A 17,560-nucleotide genomic window follows, 5' to 3' on the forward strand; every position below is an offset into this window, starting at 1 on the left:
ACTTACCGTCGAAATTTCTGTGGTCGAATTGAATTTTATTTGACTTGTCGTGCGTAAACACCATTACTTTAGAAAAAAATTAGGTAAGCGCTGTCGTCAAGAAGAGCTCGTTCGTTCACGAGCCAATTGCGCTCTTGGAGGCCACATATACCTTTCCAAGGGAAGAATGAATGAATGTGCGCTGAAAAACTCGTCAGGACATTCCACATTTTTACTTCGATATTCTTCTCGAATTTTCTATGGTTCTGATTAAGCTATAAACACAAAATTTTGCACGAAGCTTGAAATGGTTATTTTATAACTATATATAGGGTGTTTTTTTTTCGAGGTATATAACTTTAAGTTGGCATTTCTGTTCAAGATAGCGATTGATTTAACAGCTGTCAAGTGATTTATTCTCAGTTTGGTTTGGCAATTCATCACGAATTGACTCACGCCTGAACAACGCTTGCAAATAGTGCAATTTTATTTCGAAAATAATGGTTCTGTGCGGAATACGTATCGCGCACTACGTCCATTTTATTTTGTTTAGCGATGAAGCGCACTTCTGGTTGAATTGCTACGTCAACAAACAAAACTGCCACATTTGGAGTGAAGCTAATCCTCAAGTGTATGTCGAAACACCGTTACATCCAGAAAAACTGGCTGTTTGGTGCGCTTTATGGGCTGGTGGAATCATTGGTCCGTACTTCTTCAAAAACGATGATGGCCAGAACGTTACAGTCAATGGTGATCGGTATAGACTAAAAATAGAGCCATGATTACTTTTTCATTCCTGAATTGAACAACCATGATGTCCAGGAGCTGTGGTTTCAACAAGACGGCGCAACATGTCACACAGCTCGTGCCACAATCGATTTATTGAAAGACACGTTTTGTGAATTGGCCTCCAAGATCTTGTGATTTAGCACCGCTAAACTACTTTCTGTGGGGCTATGTAAAGTCATTGGTCTATGCGGATAAGCCACAAACCCTTGACCATTTGGAAGACAACATTCGCCGTGTTATTGCCGATATACGGCCACAAATGTTGGAAAAAGTCATCGAAAATTGGACGTCCAGATTGGACTACATCCGAGCCAGCCGTGGCGGTCATATGCCAGAAATCATATTTAAAATTTAATGCCACAAGATTATCATGCGGATAAATAAAATTCTTAAATTCATGTCAATCGAATAATCCATCGTTGTTTTATTGCAAGTTCTATAGCTCTAAAAAAAACACCCTTTATATGCATAGTCTTAACCTGATCGGATTTGTAATCACGTAAATATTGGATATTTCTTTTGGAATATTCTCTTTACATTTTTCATGGTTTTATTGAGTTGAGCTATGCACTCAAAATGTTGCGCACGAAGCTTGAAATGATTATTCTTCATACGCATGCAAAATCTCATCTCCATCGGCTTTGTAATCAGGGAAATATTCCTTTTCCATTATTTCTCTTGAACTTTCTATGGTTCTAGTTAAGCTATCCATGCGGAATTTTGTATGAATCTTAAAACGGTTATTTTATGTATATACGCAGAATTTCAACCCAAATTAATATGTAATCAGGGGGATTCCAAATTTTTTATTTCAAATATTCTTCTTGAATGTTCTATATGGTTCTGATAACTTGATCAGCTTGGAATTTCACACTCCGCTTAAAATTGGTATGTAACGGGCGTTCATTAAAATTCGTGGTCAAGAGTGATGTGGAGAAATTCGAGTTGATTTTCTGTAACACCGAAAGCGCTTAGCTTGTACCATATCACTAATATTTGTTTACATAAATTTCGAATCTGGGAAGAATATGGTACAAGCTAAGCGCTACTCACACTCACAGAAAATCAACTTTAATTTCTACACAGCACTCTTGACCACGAATTTCAATGAACGCTCATTATTTTATTTGAACACCAAAATTCTGAACTCCGTCAGTTTTGTCGCCTCGGAAATATTGGACAATTTCTTTTTGATATTTATTATTTTATTTGAACACCAAAATTCTGAACTCCGTCAGTTTTGTCGCCTCGGAAATATTGGACAATTTCTTTTTGATATTTTCTCAGAGTGATAAACATAGAAAGAGGGAGCATATGTCATTTTCAGTAAGCAAATTTTGTCCTCAGCATGAACTATCAAATTTGACAATTGACATGAAGCGCGCGGAATTTAAAACATATCAGTGATACGATATTTCAATCAATTCGCGAGTTTCTCCACGAAGAAAGGCACTTCTTATGTTCCAATGTTCCATAGTGAATCAACGTTTCATATTAATTCAAAATATATTGAAATAAATACATTAATATACCAGAAATTCAGAAAACAAACTTCAAGCTCGCCAAACGACTTGAACCAACTGATGACACTAGGAGAGCAAAAGTTGCCAAAACTTGGATTTCAGCAAGTAGAGAAAATAATAAATATTCTGCTTACAATAAATTCGGCAATTAGGAGAAATATCGGATTCCAAATATTCAAATTTGCATATTTAATTGAGAATCACTCAAATAAATGTATTATATTCAATATAATATACATTCATAACGATATAGTAAAATTGTGGATTTGAAAATATATCACAATCCGACAACGTAATCTAACCATGTTGGGGGACATGTAAAAATTTAATGGCACATTCAGCTTATGCCACAAGAGTAGCTGATGACGCACACAGTGACATTTCTCAGGATTCCACAAAACCAGATATTTCATCACAATTATGCATAAGGTTTTGCCAAATGCGTTTTTTCAACTGACTGCATCATGTACTACAACGGCCTGGATATTACGTCAGAAAAAGCCTTTTTCTGGGCAAAAACTTGTACTCTCTTATCAGCTTTCAAATATTCATTTAGTCTTAAGTCTTTTATAAATAAGTCCATGGTTCATTTATCAAAAGAACTGTCTTTTATCTTTTACTAGAGCGACTAGCATATTCATAAGTTCTCATCATCGTCATCCTCTAAATAAACCAAATATTAATGCAACTTTGTATAGGGTGTCTCAAATTCGTTGTCTAGTGAGGGCATTTGACTAGTAAGCCCTTTGAGCTAAAAAAATTGAATGGCATATTTTCGGGCTGGATTTTTGGGAGAATTAATTTGGTGAAAACCGCAACTTCATAAATTCAGCTGTTTTCAAGTTAGGTATAAGAGAAAATTGGAAAATGACGTGAATTGAAAAGTTTTCATTACTTCTCAATTACTTTATTAGTTATTTGATTGGTAGAGGTCAAGGATTAATTAGATGGAATTCTGCCGAGTTTTCTGCTGAAAGTAATCGCCCTAAGACCTAAGTTTTTATGCAAAATACGGTGTTATGTCGTTTATGGAATGCCTAATTCCCAAGATTGACGAGGAATAGACGAAAATGGGTTTTCGTCAACATTACGTTCTACAGCAACAATATCATTCTCAGTTGTTCTTGAGCGTCGCACACGAATTCGATTCAACACATCACTAAATTGTCCCAACAGCTCAAAGTTTTCCATCAGTTTCACTATTGCCGGCCGAGAAGATGCTTCACGATAACCCAAAGCAGCCCCCATTTTTTTTTCTACCTGCGCTACGACCTTGTCTTACACCGGCTGAAAATTGCAAAAATTCAGACAAATAATGGACAAAGAAATTACAACTGTGAACTGTCCCGACATGAAGGGTCATAAAACCAGTTTCGTCAATTTGGAACATTTTTTATTTAAAGTTCAAATTCATTTGTAACACATATAAGATAAAAGATGATCCTTGAACACTGCATCCTTAATAATTATTTGCAGGTATATGTAGTTTGATCCACGTCATGCAAGATTAATCGATGCTAATCAGGGATATTTGAATAATCCGCAAGTTCACAGTGATAAAGCTTCGAGTTCAAGGAGATGCCTGGTAGTCCAGTAGATATACAGGGTGGTCCAACGAAAACTTAAGACCTCGATTTTCCGACTTCTAAATGAAAATGTGAAAAATCGCTCGGATTTATGATTTGAGGGGAACAACTTTTCCGCTTTTTTTATCCCTCAATTTCAACCCCTTAGCGATGTTGAGCACAACCATGGCAAAAAGTTTATAATCATAAAATTGTCGCAAATTTAATTCTCTACAACTTTAGAAATGAACGTTTTGGTCTAAAACTACTTAGTTTGGAATTTATGAGCAAAAAACCGATGGAAGCTCGAAAATGTTGGGGTTCTTCGGCCCTCCTCAAGTTAGCACGAGGTCCTCGTGTTGGACAACTTATCAGTCACCCCAAAAAACTTTTTGGAATTTTTTCCAGCAGACCCCACTTTTTTGCTCTGTACGCTGGACTATGAAAAAATTTGTGAGGAGCAATATTTTCAAGTCATGTTTCTGTTAATGAAATGCGTGAACAAATGATGAAATTCAAACATTAAGGCAATCTGTCATAGATTTCTCCAGGGTTAAGATTTTTTCAATCATAATTAAAAGGGATCTTCAATTATGATTAAGAATGTTCTTCCTGATCCCCAAATTCTTGAATTTTCAGCTGGAACGAAATGATTTAAGCCACAAATGAAGAATTCAAGGACAAAGGGAATGGTCAGAAGATGCCGGAATAATGTTTGAAATTTAGTATATTTCAATAAAAAGGTCGAATTCATTCGAAGAAGAAAAATCGGAATAATAATTAAATTGTTACCGATATTATGCTTTCCATTGAACTTTTTATTGTTTTAGAAGCTCTTCATCCTGCACATTTGGTTCCTCGATAATTTCAAGAATTGCTTCTAGCTCTGAATCCAATGCCTTAGACTTTGAAGGCCTTATCATTCATGTGGCCCAAAAGAAAAAAATCTAAATGTGTTAAATCACAAAATCTCGGTGGCCAATTGTGATCACCTCTTCGAGAAATAACACAACCAGGAAATTTTTCATACAAAATTGCAAAATACCTAAAAATTTCCGGCAAGATCCGACTACAACTTAATCAAAAATCCAAACACAATTTTCCTCTATACGCATTTAATCGAACAAAGGTCCTCACAACAGATCGACACCATTACAAAGAATCTTCTCAATTCGCACAAGCAAAGTTACAATCAGCTCGTCACACCTAAACTTCGACGTAAAATCCAACCTGACGACCAAGAAACCATTTAGATCATCCTCATCGATCCTGTCCACAATCTCCGCCAAAAATCTGCCCTCCACCGTGTCTTCAAACATCGGAAACAGCTCCACATACTTCCGGATCACGTGTTTCCCGCTAAGAAGATCTGCACAAAGGTGGCAAAGTGCAGCCTTGAACAGGTAGACCTGCACGTTGTACCTCAGCAAGGTTGCTCCGATATGCACCAAAGCTACCTGCTGGTAGATCTCGATGGCCTTCTGGTAGTCCTCGAAGATGGCGCTGTAATGGGCCACCTTCAGCAAGCACGCTTCTGCGGAAACATTGTTGTCCTCCATCCTGAAGTACTCACTGGCCTGCTCAAAGTGGCACACTGCGTTTTTGACATCTAAGAGCTGGAGCTCGTATATTTCTGCTATGGTCTGGTGGTGCTTCGCTGCCATGGAGAACCTTCCTATGTCGGTAAGAACCTCGATAGCCTTCTCCAAGCAAGCTATTGCAGTTCGAGAATCGCACTTCTTATAACAACTGGCAGCTTGAGAGAAGTTCAAAGCGGCGTCGTACTGATTGTTGATCTCCTGGTGGATCTCTGCGCATCTTGCAAAGCAGGCAGCAGCCTTAGGCCAGTTCTTGGAGCCTTTCAATAGATTCGCAGCCCTCTGGTAGCATTCGCCAGCTTGTTCGTACTTACCAGACTTGTTGAAGAAGATGTTGAAGATACTAAATGGGGTTAGTTTCTTTTCTGCTTCTGCTATCAGCTGAGACGCCTTGGTCTCCAGACTAACCATTTTTTTCTTGAGAGATTTAATGGTATCTCTAGATACAAATTGAAGGTTTTATGTTGGGCTGTCATTCTGACCTGACATTAGCAGTAGAGATGGGATATCTCAAATGAAAATACATCGTTTTGAACGCAATCGTCCAAAAAAATAACTTGTTGTAGTGTTAAATGTTCTGTGCTAACCTAACCTGCAAAAATTTTAAATCATTCTTCACATGTGACCTATTGAAGCTGATTAAAAATGTTGAAAAGTCTGTTGAATGTAAAATAGGCTATTAACTATCAAAAAGACAATTGTTTGTAGAAGGAGCGTAACTGCCACTCCAATATTGTCTTGGTCAATAATTCTTGATGTTCATAGTGCAATATTCAGCAGAATATGTTTTTCAACATAACGGTAAGTAACATGGTACAACTATGTTTTGGTCATTCTGCTGCCATGAAGGAGGAATATGAAAAAATACCACTAGTTCAAATTGAAAAAAAATACGCTGAACATTAAAAGGCAATTTGTATTGCTTTAAAACTGGTAAACTTCCTCCTTGGACTGCAAAGACAATATGTTTGTCTTTAGGGCAGCATAGCTTAAAATGAACACTGGATTAACAAAAATTGGCCTTTATAAGAGATATTATGATTAAAGGAAAACCAAACGTAATCAACTAAGCTTTGGTTAAGAAAAAGAAATATTACTTCCACCTTTAGCTTTGAGTATTAAGTTGGCTGATGAAGCAATTTGTGAAAGTTTCAAATCGATTTGGAAATTATTTTGGGTACTTTTCGTCTAAAACTCTTGGGATTTGCACAAAAATGGTGCCTGAATAAGGCAACTTGTTAACTTGTTTGCTTCCGCCGTTTTGCAATAGATGCCTGTAGCGGTAAGTAATCGAAATAAATAGATCGAAGATGTCATACAGATACAATAAGCTCAGGTATTTGTAAACATAACGACATCGAAATATTAGTTGATTTGTGTCTGCATCAAGTTAATCTCGATTAAACATGTCAGCTTACGAGCCAAATTCTCGTCATTTGCGGGAAGTTTTAATTTTCTGCTATAAAATGAAGAAATCTGCGGCTGAGGCTCTTCGAATGCTCTCAAATACCTATAGTGAGGCCGCTATTAGTGAAAGAACGTCCGAGAATGGTTTAAACGCTTCAAGAACGGTGATTTTGACGTCTGTGGAAGAGAGGTTTTCGAAGATGCAGAATTGGAGGCATTACTTGATCAAGACTCGTGTCAAACGCAACAAGAATTGGCAGGATCATTGGGAGTGACGCAACAAACCATTTCAAAACGCCTGAAAGTCATGGGAATCATTCAGAAACAAGGAAATTAGGTGCCGTACGAGTTGAAGCCGAGAGATCTTGAACGGCGTTTGTTTGCTTATGAACAGCTGCTTGTAAGGCAAAGACGGAGGGGATTTCTGCATCGTACTGTGTCTAGAGACGAAAAAAGGTTCATTACGATAATCCCAAACGCATAAAATCATGGGGATACGCCGGCTATGTTTCCACGTCGACGGCCAAACCGAATATTCACGGTTCCAAGGTCAGTATTTGGTATGACTAGCTCGGCGTGGTGTATTATGAGTTTTTGAAATCGACTGAAACAATCACAGGCGATCGTTATCGAACGCAGTTAATGCGTTTGAGCCGAGCAATTGAAAGACAATCGGCCTCAATACAACGAAAGACATGATAAAGCTATTTTACAGCATAACAATGCTCGACCCAATGTTGCGAAAGTTGTCAAGACATACTTGGAAACGTTGAAATAGGAATTCCTACCCCACCCACCTTATTCTCCAGACGTTGCACCCTCAGACTATCACTTATTTCGATCAATAGCACACGCCCTGACTGACCAGCACTTCCTGTCTTATGAAGAAGTGAAGAAATGGATCGATTCGTGGATCGCTTCAAAAGATGAGCAGTTTTCTCAACGCGGGATTGGTACTCTGCCCGAAAGATGGAAGAAAGTAGTGGCCAGCGACGGACAATACTTTGAATCATAAATGTGTAATCAGTTTTTTACAATAAAGCATCGAATTTCGGGAAAGAACGGCGGAAGCAAAGTTGTACGCCTATTTACCTATTCTGTACAAAATTTGCTGTATTATTATGAAGACATCGGTAAATAGTTTTGGCCAAATACTCTACTTACGTTTCTGGTATAACAACAAGCGAACAAGACGATGACGTAAATCAATCCAAAATTCTGGATCATGGAGAAATCTTTCTTTGAATCTTCACGTTAATCAAAAACTATAAGAATGGTTCAAATTTTTTCCTTGAACGTTCATAACATTGATCAACACAATTCGAGAAATTCCCGGTAAATCTCTAAAAAGAGCATCAGTGCAACTTTTTTTGGCAAGCCGCAAAGTGTTATTGGATGCGCCTGAAAAAACGAAACATAAAAAACTTTCTTCGCAGCTGAAAATCCCATGTTACTGAAAATAGCACATTGGAGTGTCCAAAACAGGCCTATGCATTGATTCAGGAGCACTCGACTATATTTGAATCGATCATTGACGATGTGTGAAAAACGCCCTGAAACAATTTCTATTGGGGTGTCAGGATGTCCGCTTATTGATCATTTACCATACGACTGATCTCCGGCCCTATTCAGCAAATTGCCTCTCAGAAGCGAGCACCATACGCGTAATGTTTATCGTTGAAGCTTCTTCAAAAACGCGCGGCAAGTTGTGATGTGTTGATATGAGTGGCAGCATTTGCAAGAAACATGTGAGTATTTTGTCAATATATACCTATCTTCCAAAAGAACGAATTGCATGAACTTTTATCACTGAAGAAACATCTTTGCATCAACAATCCTTCCACTCAATAAATCCTGTGAAAAACAAATTTTTTTTCTCAAAAATTCGACTTAATTACTAATTAGTCAATATAGTAACTTTCAAGGGTGGTACAACGCGCCAATTTTTCAATACCTTTTCTCTAGAAAGATTCGTTTCTGTTTTAGAAATCTCGGCAATTACTTCTTCATTAGAACCAAATTCTTTTCCTGGAGAACAGTGGCGTACCCAAGGGGGGAATAAGGGGGATATTTCCCCCCCCACTAGGAATATCCATTATATGTAACAATATTATATATCACAATCTTATTATGAGTAAGCAAACTTCTTTGGAAAACTTCTTCAAAAGAAGGAAAGTTTGAATTTTTTTTTCTTTAACCCCCCCCAAGGCTTATGTCTGGGTACGCCACTGCTGGAGCATTCTTTTGAGGTATGCACAAAGGCCAGTAACCACTGGGTGCCAGATCTGGAGAATGAGCTTGGTGGTCTTGCAGCTGGAAGCGCAATTTTTTCAAATTGACCACGGATCTCGTCGATTGGTGACAAGGAGCATTGCCTTTAGGGATTCATCAAGCCAAGTAGCTTGACATTTTAACCAACTACTTGACTTGAAAATCAAGCTCGTGAAAAATTACATACTTGAGCTTGGCTTGACTTGATTTTAGGTATTTATTGCTTGACTTGATATCAAGCTAGTTGATATTACTTGAGCTTGACATGCACGCTTGGCACGGTATATATTTCTGCAATCTCGTGCGCGCTTAGACTGAATAAGGGGATTCCTCGAGCGCCGAGAGACTGAAGCATTCGCCAGTGTGACTTTATTAGTAGTTTTCTCACGTTTCTATGGAATCTATTGGTAGATTTTGGTAGTTTCAGAAATATCTTTCCAAACTTGGCCAAAATGGTCAAGGATTTTTTATCAACGTCAGCATCTTCATGTTGAAAGACAATTTTCCAGAGCTGCTCTTACAGTAACAAAAACCCGCAATAGGTTAGGCGACAAATCTATAAAATGCCTCATGTGTCTTAGATCCTGAATGGAAAATTATGAAATCAAAGAAAGTTTGAAGGTTTCTCAATATAAAGAAACTTTTTTTTCAATTATTTTTCATTTTGTTATGATTTATAGTGATTTAATGTATGTTTATATTTCGAAAAAGTTGATATTTTCGATTCTTTCATACAATGAGTTTAATAAATAAAAGTTTTTTTTTGCAAAGTTCCTTCTCATTTTTCATTGATGTCACACTTCACAATAAACCTGCTAAAAATCGAGTAGCTTAATATGATTCAAGTACTTGATAAAAAAATACTTGACTTGACTTGAGATTGAAAAACTACTTCTTGACTTGAGCTTAACTTGAAATCAAGTCAACCTCAAGCCAAGTAGCTTGAAAATCAAGCCAAGCCGTGAATCCCTAACTGTGAACTCGAAAAACCTTATATTCATAGAAGAATTATTGCACTGCTAAATAAATCTGTGATTGTAATCACCGAGATGCATTTCAGTATAGGATTCACAAATAAACACAGAATATCAAAAAAGCACAAAATCAAGTCGCACTTTGATAGTTACAAAGTGACGTTATTAAAGTTGATTTCTCAAACGATATTTTACAGAGGTAGGTGTATCTAAACATGATGACAATGAAGAAACAAGTAATAGAGGATGAGGCCTCTGCAAAAGAGAAGCAAGACTTGAAAGCGATCGAAAATGCAAAAGTGAGTAGAAGCAAAGGTGCGTTTTCGTGAGAGTTCAAGCTTTTTGTTCTAGAAAATGAAAAATCAAGAGAATGAGTATCTAGAACTGTTGGAGAAGATGAGGTACGATTTTTATGCCATCTATGGAAAGAAAAAGGATACGTTAAGTTCTTTGAATGACTTCGAAAATATGAGGACTTTGGGCGGTGGTTCTTTTGGCGTTGTTGTAAGTTAAATGTCGATGGAGCTCGAAAAAATTTCTTACTAAATTGTTAATTCCGAAGAGAATTCAGAACTCCCCAAATTTGTGACAAAATTTTTTTTTGATGTTCAAGGTGTGAGATTTTTCTAAAAATTCTAATATTTTTTGTATGTATTAAAGGCATCGATTAAATTCGTTATGAATTAAAAAAAAAGTAGAATTCAAATTCAAATTCTAGAAGAGTTGTATCAAAAAAATTGCGAAAATTTCAGGTGTTGGTGAAGAATATCAGCAATGGCGAATTCTACGCGATGAAAGTTCTCGACAAACGTCGAATAGTGAAACTGAAGCAAGTGGATCACACCCTGTACGAAAAAAATATTTTAGCTGCGGTGAAATTTCCATTTCTCGTCAATCTGGAATATTTCTACAAGGACAACAGTTACCTGTATTTTATAATGCCATTCGTGAATGGAGGCGAGCTCTTCACCCATCTTAGAAGGTATCTACTGCTACGGATTTTTTCAGAATTCATTTCACAAAATCTCTTTCAGGTTGAAAAGATTTGACGAACCGATGTCGAAATTTTATGCTTCCCAAGTAGTTCTATGTTTGGAGTATCTTCACAACTTGGACATCATTTACAGGGATTTGAAGCCGGAAAATATCCTTCTGGATAATAAAGGGTACATCAAGCTAGCCGATTTAGGATTTTGTAAGGTAAAAATCTCACCATTCGATATAGGATCCACAAAACTTTGATCGACTCGTAGATTTCAGTTTTGAAACAATGGTGGTTAAAATGGACCATAGAAATATAAATCACCAGCACAGAGTTTACAGAATATCTCTATGAATCAAATTCAAAGTAATAAATCATAGAGATGCCTTTTCCTTCTCTTTTCTGAAATCGAAATCATTAGTCTGTTTCGGCATCTTCGGATATTTCCGAACGCCTATTTACTCAATAGTTTACTACCAAAAGTATGCAGAATTGTACTTCCCCCTTTCACATCAAAGACAGACAATATTGGCTTCCCAGGAAACTGTAGAAGGCAGGCAGGGCATCTCTATGTTCTGATCGATCATAGAATTCGGAATTTTATCTTAATGACAAATATATCGAAATTTTACGTTGGCGCCATAGAAAACCTGAAGTTCAGCCAAATCCAATATTTATCTTTAAAAAATAAATATGGCGTTTCCACAGATCGTCAGGGGAAGGACGTGGACGTTATGCGGCACACCGGAGTATCTAGCGCCGGAGATCATCCTCAGCAAGGGCTACAGCAAATCCGTGGACTGGTGGGCCTTCGGTATCTTCATCTACGAGCTGAACGCCGGCCTGCCGCCATTCAATTCTATGGACCCGATGAGGCTTTACGAAAAGATCGTCGCTTGCAAATACAAGTTTCCACCTCATTTTTCCAGCGAACTAAAGGACCTGGTGAAGAACATCCTGCAGGTGGACCTGACCAGAAGGTGAGGGATCGCTGAACGTTTTTCTTGGGCTGTGTTATTCTAATGTGAGTGACTTGGAAAGTAACGATCATAGAGTAATAAACATAGATATATGTTTATTACTCTGAGATAACGATCGCGTCTTGAAGGCTTTTGCGACATTTACTTCGTCATTTTTTGACTTCTTGGGAATTGAAAGGTCCACAAATACTGGTGTGTCCACTATTTGATTTTGTTCAAGATATTTCCCGATCTCAGCATTTCCGGTAGTTACCTTTTCTTCTGTTGGTGGCGCTTTTGTATAAATTAGACATATTTCCATGGAAACGAAAGCGAAAAACTTCCATTTATGTCCGTAGGAAGAGCCTTTATAATGAGGTTAATATTTACACGAAAACGACAGCGAAATTTGATGTTAGCAACTTAGGAAACGGAGCGGTAATCAAATGAAGTACCGGTAAGGTGTGTGTACCGATTATAGATTTTGATTTTTCTTTCTTCTCTAGAGTCGAGAATCACGAGAAATGTCAAATATAAACGATGTATTCGCCATCTGAAATTTTAGTGATCAAAAGTCGCCAATTTTATCTTGAACTTCTTCGAGAGTGAGTGGCTCCACCAGTATTAGTAGACATCTTACTGACAGCACACCTTTTAATTTCGCAATTATTGTACAGTCAATTTCTGGAGAATTTTTCAACATTTCATTTCTATTTTTGTTTTTGAAATTTATGAATCCGTGAGATCCAGTGAGAAGGACCAACACAATATAAAAAGTGATTTTGTACCAAATTTCAGGCGGAATAGAAGAGATTCCGAAAGAAAATGACGGATTTTTTTATTTGATTTCTGGATTCTTTACATTTAAAAACATAAAAGGTGAAAATTATAGGGGAATTGAAAAAATTTGTTTCTTATTGACCAATTCGAAAAATTTATTATTGGAAATAATGAACCAAAAACACTCCAAATTGTAAATATTCTTAATATTTGCTCTTTTATAGCAGAAAAATGAAAATATCTGAAAACATTTGAAAAAAACATATATTATCAATACAAAAGAGTAGAATGAAAATGTAGAGGCGGAATTCGAACCCAGGTTCTTTCGTTACAAATTAGAACATTCAAAAATTCTGATGTTGCAACGATCAACGACCCAGGGTTCGAATCCCACTACAATTTAAATTTTTCCTCATTGATATAATTTAGTAAATGCTTTTTTCTTATGTTTTGATATTTTCCTTTAAAAAGACCTCTTTCCTTAGATGTCTGTGCATCCTAATATTTTAATATTCTTTCAAATGTACTTTCCTGTCATTCAGGTTTGGCAACTTAAAGGCAGGAGTACAGGACATAAAAAATCACAGATGGTTCCGTGATATAAACTGGATGAACATCTACCAACGAAAAGTTGTCCCAAGTTATAAACCAATAGTTAAGACTACAGGTGATGCCTCCAATTTCGACCAACAAGAGGAGACCAATCTTCAGATAGCTACGGAAGAACTGTATCCAAACGAGTTCAAAGCTTTCTGATAGGTTTTTACTGATGGTTGTTGTGTCAAGACTTGGATTTTGCACCGTTTTATAATAACTCATAAGTGGAACACATTACCAAAGATTTTTTTTTAATTGGTAGTTGCAATACCTTGTATAGTTTCTGTTGTTCTCTTCGAAACTAACTTGTTACCACAATGTTTGTCTTACAATAAAGTCTGATTCTTTGAGGGGATCTACTTACAAACTGCTTCAAAGATTTTGAATAGGCTATTTGACAAACTTTTCAAATTCTCTGAAATAGTTGCCGCAATAACGCAATTCCTCCCAACATAGCGTTGGTGACGTCAGTTGGATATGTCATATAAGAAAACGTTAGTTTTCAACCGTTTTTCTTTTGTGAAGAAAATTTTTTAGTAATAAACTATTTCATAGTAAATATTACTTTCTTGAAATATTTTTTTTACGGTACAATTCAATGTTGTTTTAAATGCTCTTTGTTCTCAATGACTCTTCTAGAGAGAAATGAATCTGATTGAACACTCAAAATATCTAGCATATTTTATTTTAGAGAATATCGGAATCTACATAACATAAATACAATAACACTAGTGTTTACTACAAATTGACGTCATATTAAGTCAACCTAATGGAGTTCGTTCGGCGTCACGTGTATATTCAACCATATATTCTTTTTTCAAATGAGCGTATAGTGTTCTTTAAAATTTGATCTATGAGGATGTTAATCAGTCAAACAATATTTTTATACTGTCAAATAGCCTATTACTAAAAAAGTAGAGGAGTGAATTTATTATGAATTGTATTGAACAGAATTTATCCATATCAAAAAACATATCATAAAGATTATCAAGAAATGTTGATTTTTTTAAAGGTATATAAATTGTAGCATATGATCTTTCGTTGCTGTGGGATTAAGGAAAAAAAGCCATTTTAAAAAAATACAATAATAAACTATCCAAACAATTTATATTTATTATTTACATTGATAGACATAAAAATGGTTTATGTGAATAGAAGAGCACCTAATCTACGCAATACAACTCAAAATTTTGATATTTGGGTCCTCACGGAGGTGGTCGGGGATATCCTTCAAAGTAGTGAATTTTCCTGGTAGCGGCAACTGAGTAATGGGCTCCTAAAAAAAAATTGAGTAAAGAATCGTCCTGATGAAATAAATATGTGATTTCTAATGTTACATAATTAACAATTCATGACGAACTTACCTTTCTCAAACCTCTCTCACGAGCGTACTGATCCAACCATTCTGCATCACTGAGGATCTTTGGTGGTGGAGCAGAGTTAGGAGCATTATCGGATTCATCACCATCATAACATACCAAGGCAGATTTGTACTCGCCATCTAACAAACTTTTTACCATATATGGACCTTCCAAATGGTAGCCTAGCTTTCTGTGAAAAAATACATAAATATTAATAACATTGGACATATTAATTTGCTAATTCACTCCATTGAAGATTATGAGGAATAATCTGTGATTATTCTTAGTTAAAATATTACTTTTGTGATCAATGTCAATTGTGACATTCTGCCATGAAGCTTAGGTTAGACTAATTATGTCATTTAGCACTACAAAAGTTTGAATTAATTTGCACTGGTGCAGCCAGTCGAATACGCTATTAGATGCGGCTAGACCTCAAATTCAAATAAATGAAGCAAGCAGCTGTAAGGCTCAGAGAAGGAAAAATTGTACAAAATTACAAAAACTCAGAAACATGTGCCAGTCAGTAAATGTATTTATCAAGACTAAGGATTTTGACAGGACTTCTGTAGTAATTTAAATATTTATACATTAGAAAACCTTCATTTGTGAATAAAATTTCACCCACCTGTAATAATTCCTTGTACCAACACCAGAGATGACAGCTATCTTCTTAGAGTCATGTTCGTTCTTCGCTATTATCTCCGCCTGTTCCATCAGCAGAGCACCATAGCCCTGATGTTGGAATTTATCATTATCGTGACCATGCACCGGCACAACACTACCGTAAACGTGCAGTTCCCTGACCATAGAACATCCACCCTTCAACTCTTCTCTGAATGTTGTGGCCTCAGAACATTTTCTCAATCTTAAAAAAAATAATCGTTTTAAAAGAAGAGTTAAAAACAAACACTGAGAGTTTAAATCACCTGAGTAATCCTATCAAAATATCTTCATAAGGGTCCTCGTAGCTCAGGAAGGATTCTTTTCCGCCGTTCGCATAATAATCCCGCCTTATAAATTCCACAATGAAGGGGCGTTTATTTTCATGAATTTGAGCTATACCGACTTCTCTGGTTCTAACATCTCTACATTTATAACCCAAGTCTTTCATGCGATTCAGGGCCAACTCCCTTAAGTTACCATGTTCCACACCAGAACTAAATGATCGTAAAAATATTAATATAATTAAAAAAAAGAAATGAAGAAAATTAGCTCACCTAACTAGTGGCATTGGTATGTCTCTCTGAACCCTGTAAACTCTAGTCCACGGAGGAATATGTGCCAATATATAAGCGATCAGATCAACCAAAACAGAGGGAGGATAACTCTTGTACCTTCCTGTCTTCCACAGTTCATACAAGCCTGTACCACGAATGACAAGAGTGGGATATATCTTCAAACCATCTGTTCTGAAGTCAGGATCTTCGAAAAATTCCTAAAAAAATAGATGCAACCAATTCAATTAACTTTTCTTCGTATAAAAATATTTAGACTAACCCTAAACTGTATGTAATCTCTCTCAAGTCCAACATTCGGAAGATCTGGCATCATGTGTGCTACAATTTTAAATCCAGCATCTTTAGCTAGTTTGAAAGTCTCACATACAGATCTAACTGTATGACCACGATTTGTATCTCTGGCGACATCCTCATAAATTGATTGAACCCCTATCAAACATAATACCAAATCACTTATCAATCTAAGAATTTCTGATAAAAACTTACCTATTTCAAGTCTGGTACACCCATAACTCAACATATCTGATAGATGCCTCTCCAAACAATAATCAGGTCTTGTTTCTATTGTGATTCCAATACATTTTGATTTTGCTCTTTCGGAATATTTTACAGCTTCCGCAACATTGGAACTTTTATGTCCAGATAAAGCATCATGCAAATTTCTTATAAAATAATCTCTGTAACTTTGGGACAAGCTCATAAACGTTCCACCCATAACAATGAATTCGACCTTATCAACGGTATGTCCAAGCTGTTTTAATTGGTCAACTCTATGTCTTGTTTGTAAATAGGGATCATATCTTGCTCGAATAGCCCTCATGGAGGTCGGTTCATAACCAGTGTAACTTTGAGTCGAGTATTCAAAATCTGAATCAGGACCTCCAGGACAATATACACAAATATTACCTGTAAAATTAATATGTGGACATCGATGGGGCTTACACATCACAGCTACAACAGCAATCTGCAAAATTATAAATTAGATAGGTACCTTGATTAATATTAATTAAAACTAACACCACTAGCTGTTCTAATAGGTTTGGCCATAAGTTTGGGGATCAAATATTTACGGTGACCCTGTGGAACCGCTGCAATTATGTCAACCAATTTGGGTGCACTTTTTAAGCAATATTTTGAAGCTATCTGGTTTTTCAACGTATTCAAATTAATTTTCCTTTTTTCCTTCAAACCTTTTATCAACTCTTGAATAATTTCAGCTATTGTAATAACTTTCTTTTCTGCAGTTGTCAAGTGAGCATATTCTAAAACAAATAACTAGTTTGAAATATCGAATATATTATATAATTTTCAACAAGAATACCATCTTTTTTCCTCCCCATTTTGTTAAATTAATCTAATCACCAATCAGAAATATAATTTTTCAAATACAATACAATACGTGCTTTTACAGTGCACTATACATAACCATGAATTAACTGTCAATAACATAGACAAACTAGTGTCTATACCACCACAGATTACAAGAAACATCAATCGTAAGATGTTCAGAAGAAAATTAAAGCATTGCAAATAA

General features: G+C 36.2%; 3 protein-coding genes across 6 annotated transcripts in view; 1 reads left to right on the top strand and 2 right to left on the bottom strand.

Annotated features, from left to right (window-relative positions):
- The window catches only part of LOC123679212 (cAMP-dependent protein kinase catalytic subunit alpha-like), a 49,566-nt gene extending 35,787 nt beyond the window's left edge, over nucleotides 1-13,779 (top strand). The window contains exons 1-7 of one of the 4 annotated variants that reach the window (XM_045616658.1): nucleotides 8,262-8,609; nucleotides 10,304-10,405; nucleotides 10,458-10,610; nucleotides 10,859-11,088; nucleotides 11,141-11,306; nucleotides 11,797-12,068; nucleotides 13,370-13,779. In XM_045616658.1, coding sequence (XP_045472614.1) covers nucleotides 10,322-10,405; nucleotides 10,458-10,610; nucleotides 10,859-11,088; nucleotides 11,141-11,306; nucleotides 11,797-12,068; nucleotides 13,370-13,583 — 1,119 coding nt within the window. In that variant the 5' untranslated portion in view covers nucleotides 8,262-8,609; nucleotides 10,304-10,321 and the 3' untranslated portion in view covers nucleotides 13,584-13,779. Of the gene's footprint in view, nucleotides 1-8,261; nucleotides 8,610-10,222; nucleotides 10,406-10,457; nucleotides 10,611-10,858; nucleotides 11,089-11,140; nucleotides 11,307-11,796; nucleotides 12,113-13,369 lie in introns of those variants that run through there. The other 3 variants (XM_045616657.1, XM_045616659.1, XM_045616656.1) reach the window with 3 other exon arrangements.
- On the bottom strand, nucleotides 4,990-5,865 carry LOC123677837 (alpha-soluble NSF attachment protein-like). The gene has a single exon (XM_045614565.1). It carries the CDS (start codon nucleotides 5,863-5,865, stop codon nucleotides 4,990-4,992), a length of 876 nt encoding a protein of 291 aa, XP_045470521.1.
- A 735-nt stretch (nucleotides 13,780-14,514) lies between the features above and the next one.
- Nucleotides 14,515-17,483, bottom strand: LOC123679210 (elongator complex protein 3). Its single transcript, XM_045616651.1, has 9 exons — nucleotides 17,348-17,483; nucleotides 17,044-17,288; nucleotides 16,513-16,990; nucleotides 16,286-16,455; nucleotides 16,006-16,223; nucleotides 15,715-15,945; nucleotides 15,414-15,653; nucleotides 14,789-14,975; nucleotides 14,515-14,700 (listed from the first exon to the last, which is right to left on the bottom strand). Exons 1-9 carry the CDS (start codon nucleotides 17,364-17,366, stop codon nucleotides 14,593-14,595), a joined length of 1,896 nt encoding a protein of 631 aa, XP_045472607.1. The 5' UTR covers nucleotides 17,367-17,483; the 3' UTR covers nucleotides 14,515-14,592.
- Nucleotides 17,484-17,560: the final 77 nt, after the last annotated feature.

The sequence above is a fragment of the Harmonia axyridis genome, chromosome 4 (assembly GCF_914767665.1).
Source record: "Harmonia axyridis chromosome 4, icHarAxyr1.1, whole genome shotgun sequence".
NCBI lineage: Eukaryota > Metazoa > Arthropoda > Insecta > Coleoptera > Coccinellidae > Harmonia > Harmonia axyridis.

What these genes read in the sequence shown, in the direction of transcription:
- LOC123677837 (XM_045614565.1), bottom strand. Translation starts at nt 5,865, where the DNA reads ATGGTTAGTCTGGAGACCAAGGCGTCTCAGCTGATAGCAGAAGCAGAA.
- LOC123679210 (XM_045616651.1), bottom strand. An exon ending in ATACCAATGCCACTAGTTAG is followed by an intron (nt 15,946 to 16,005) that starts GTGAGCTAATTT and finishes ACGATCATTTAG; the next exon opens with TTCTGGTGTGGAACATGGTA. An exon ending in GGTACAAGGAATTATTACAG is followed by an intron (nt 14,976 to 15,413) that starts GTGGGTGAAATT and finishes ATTTTTTCACAG; the next exon opens with AAAGCTAGGCTACCATTTGG.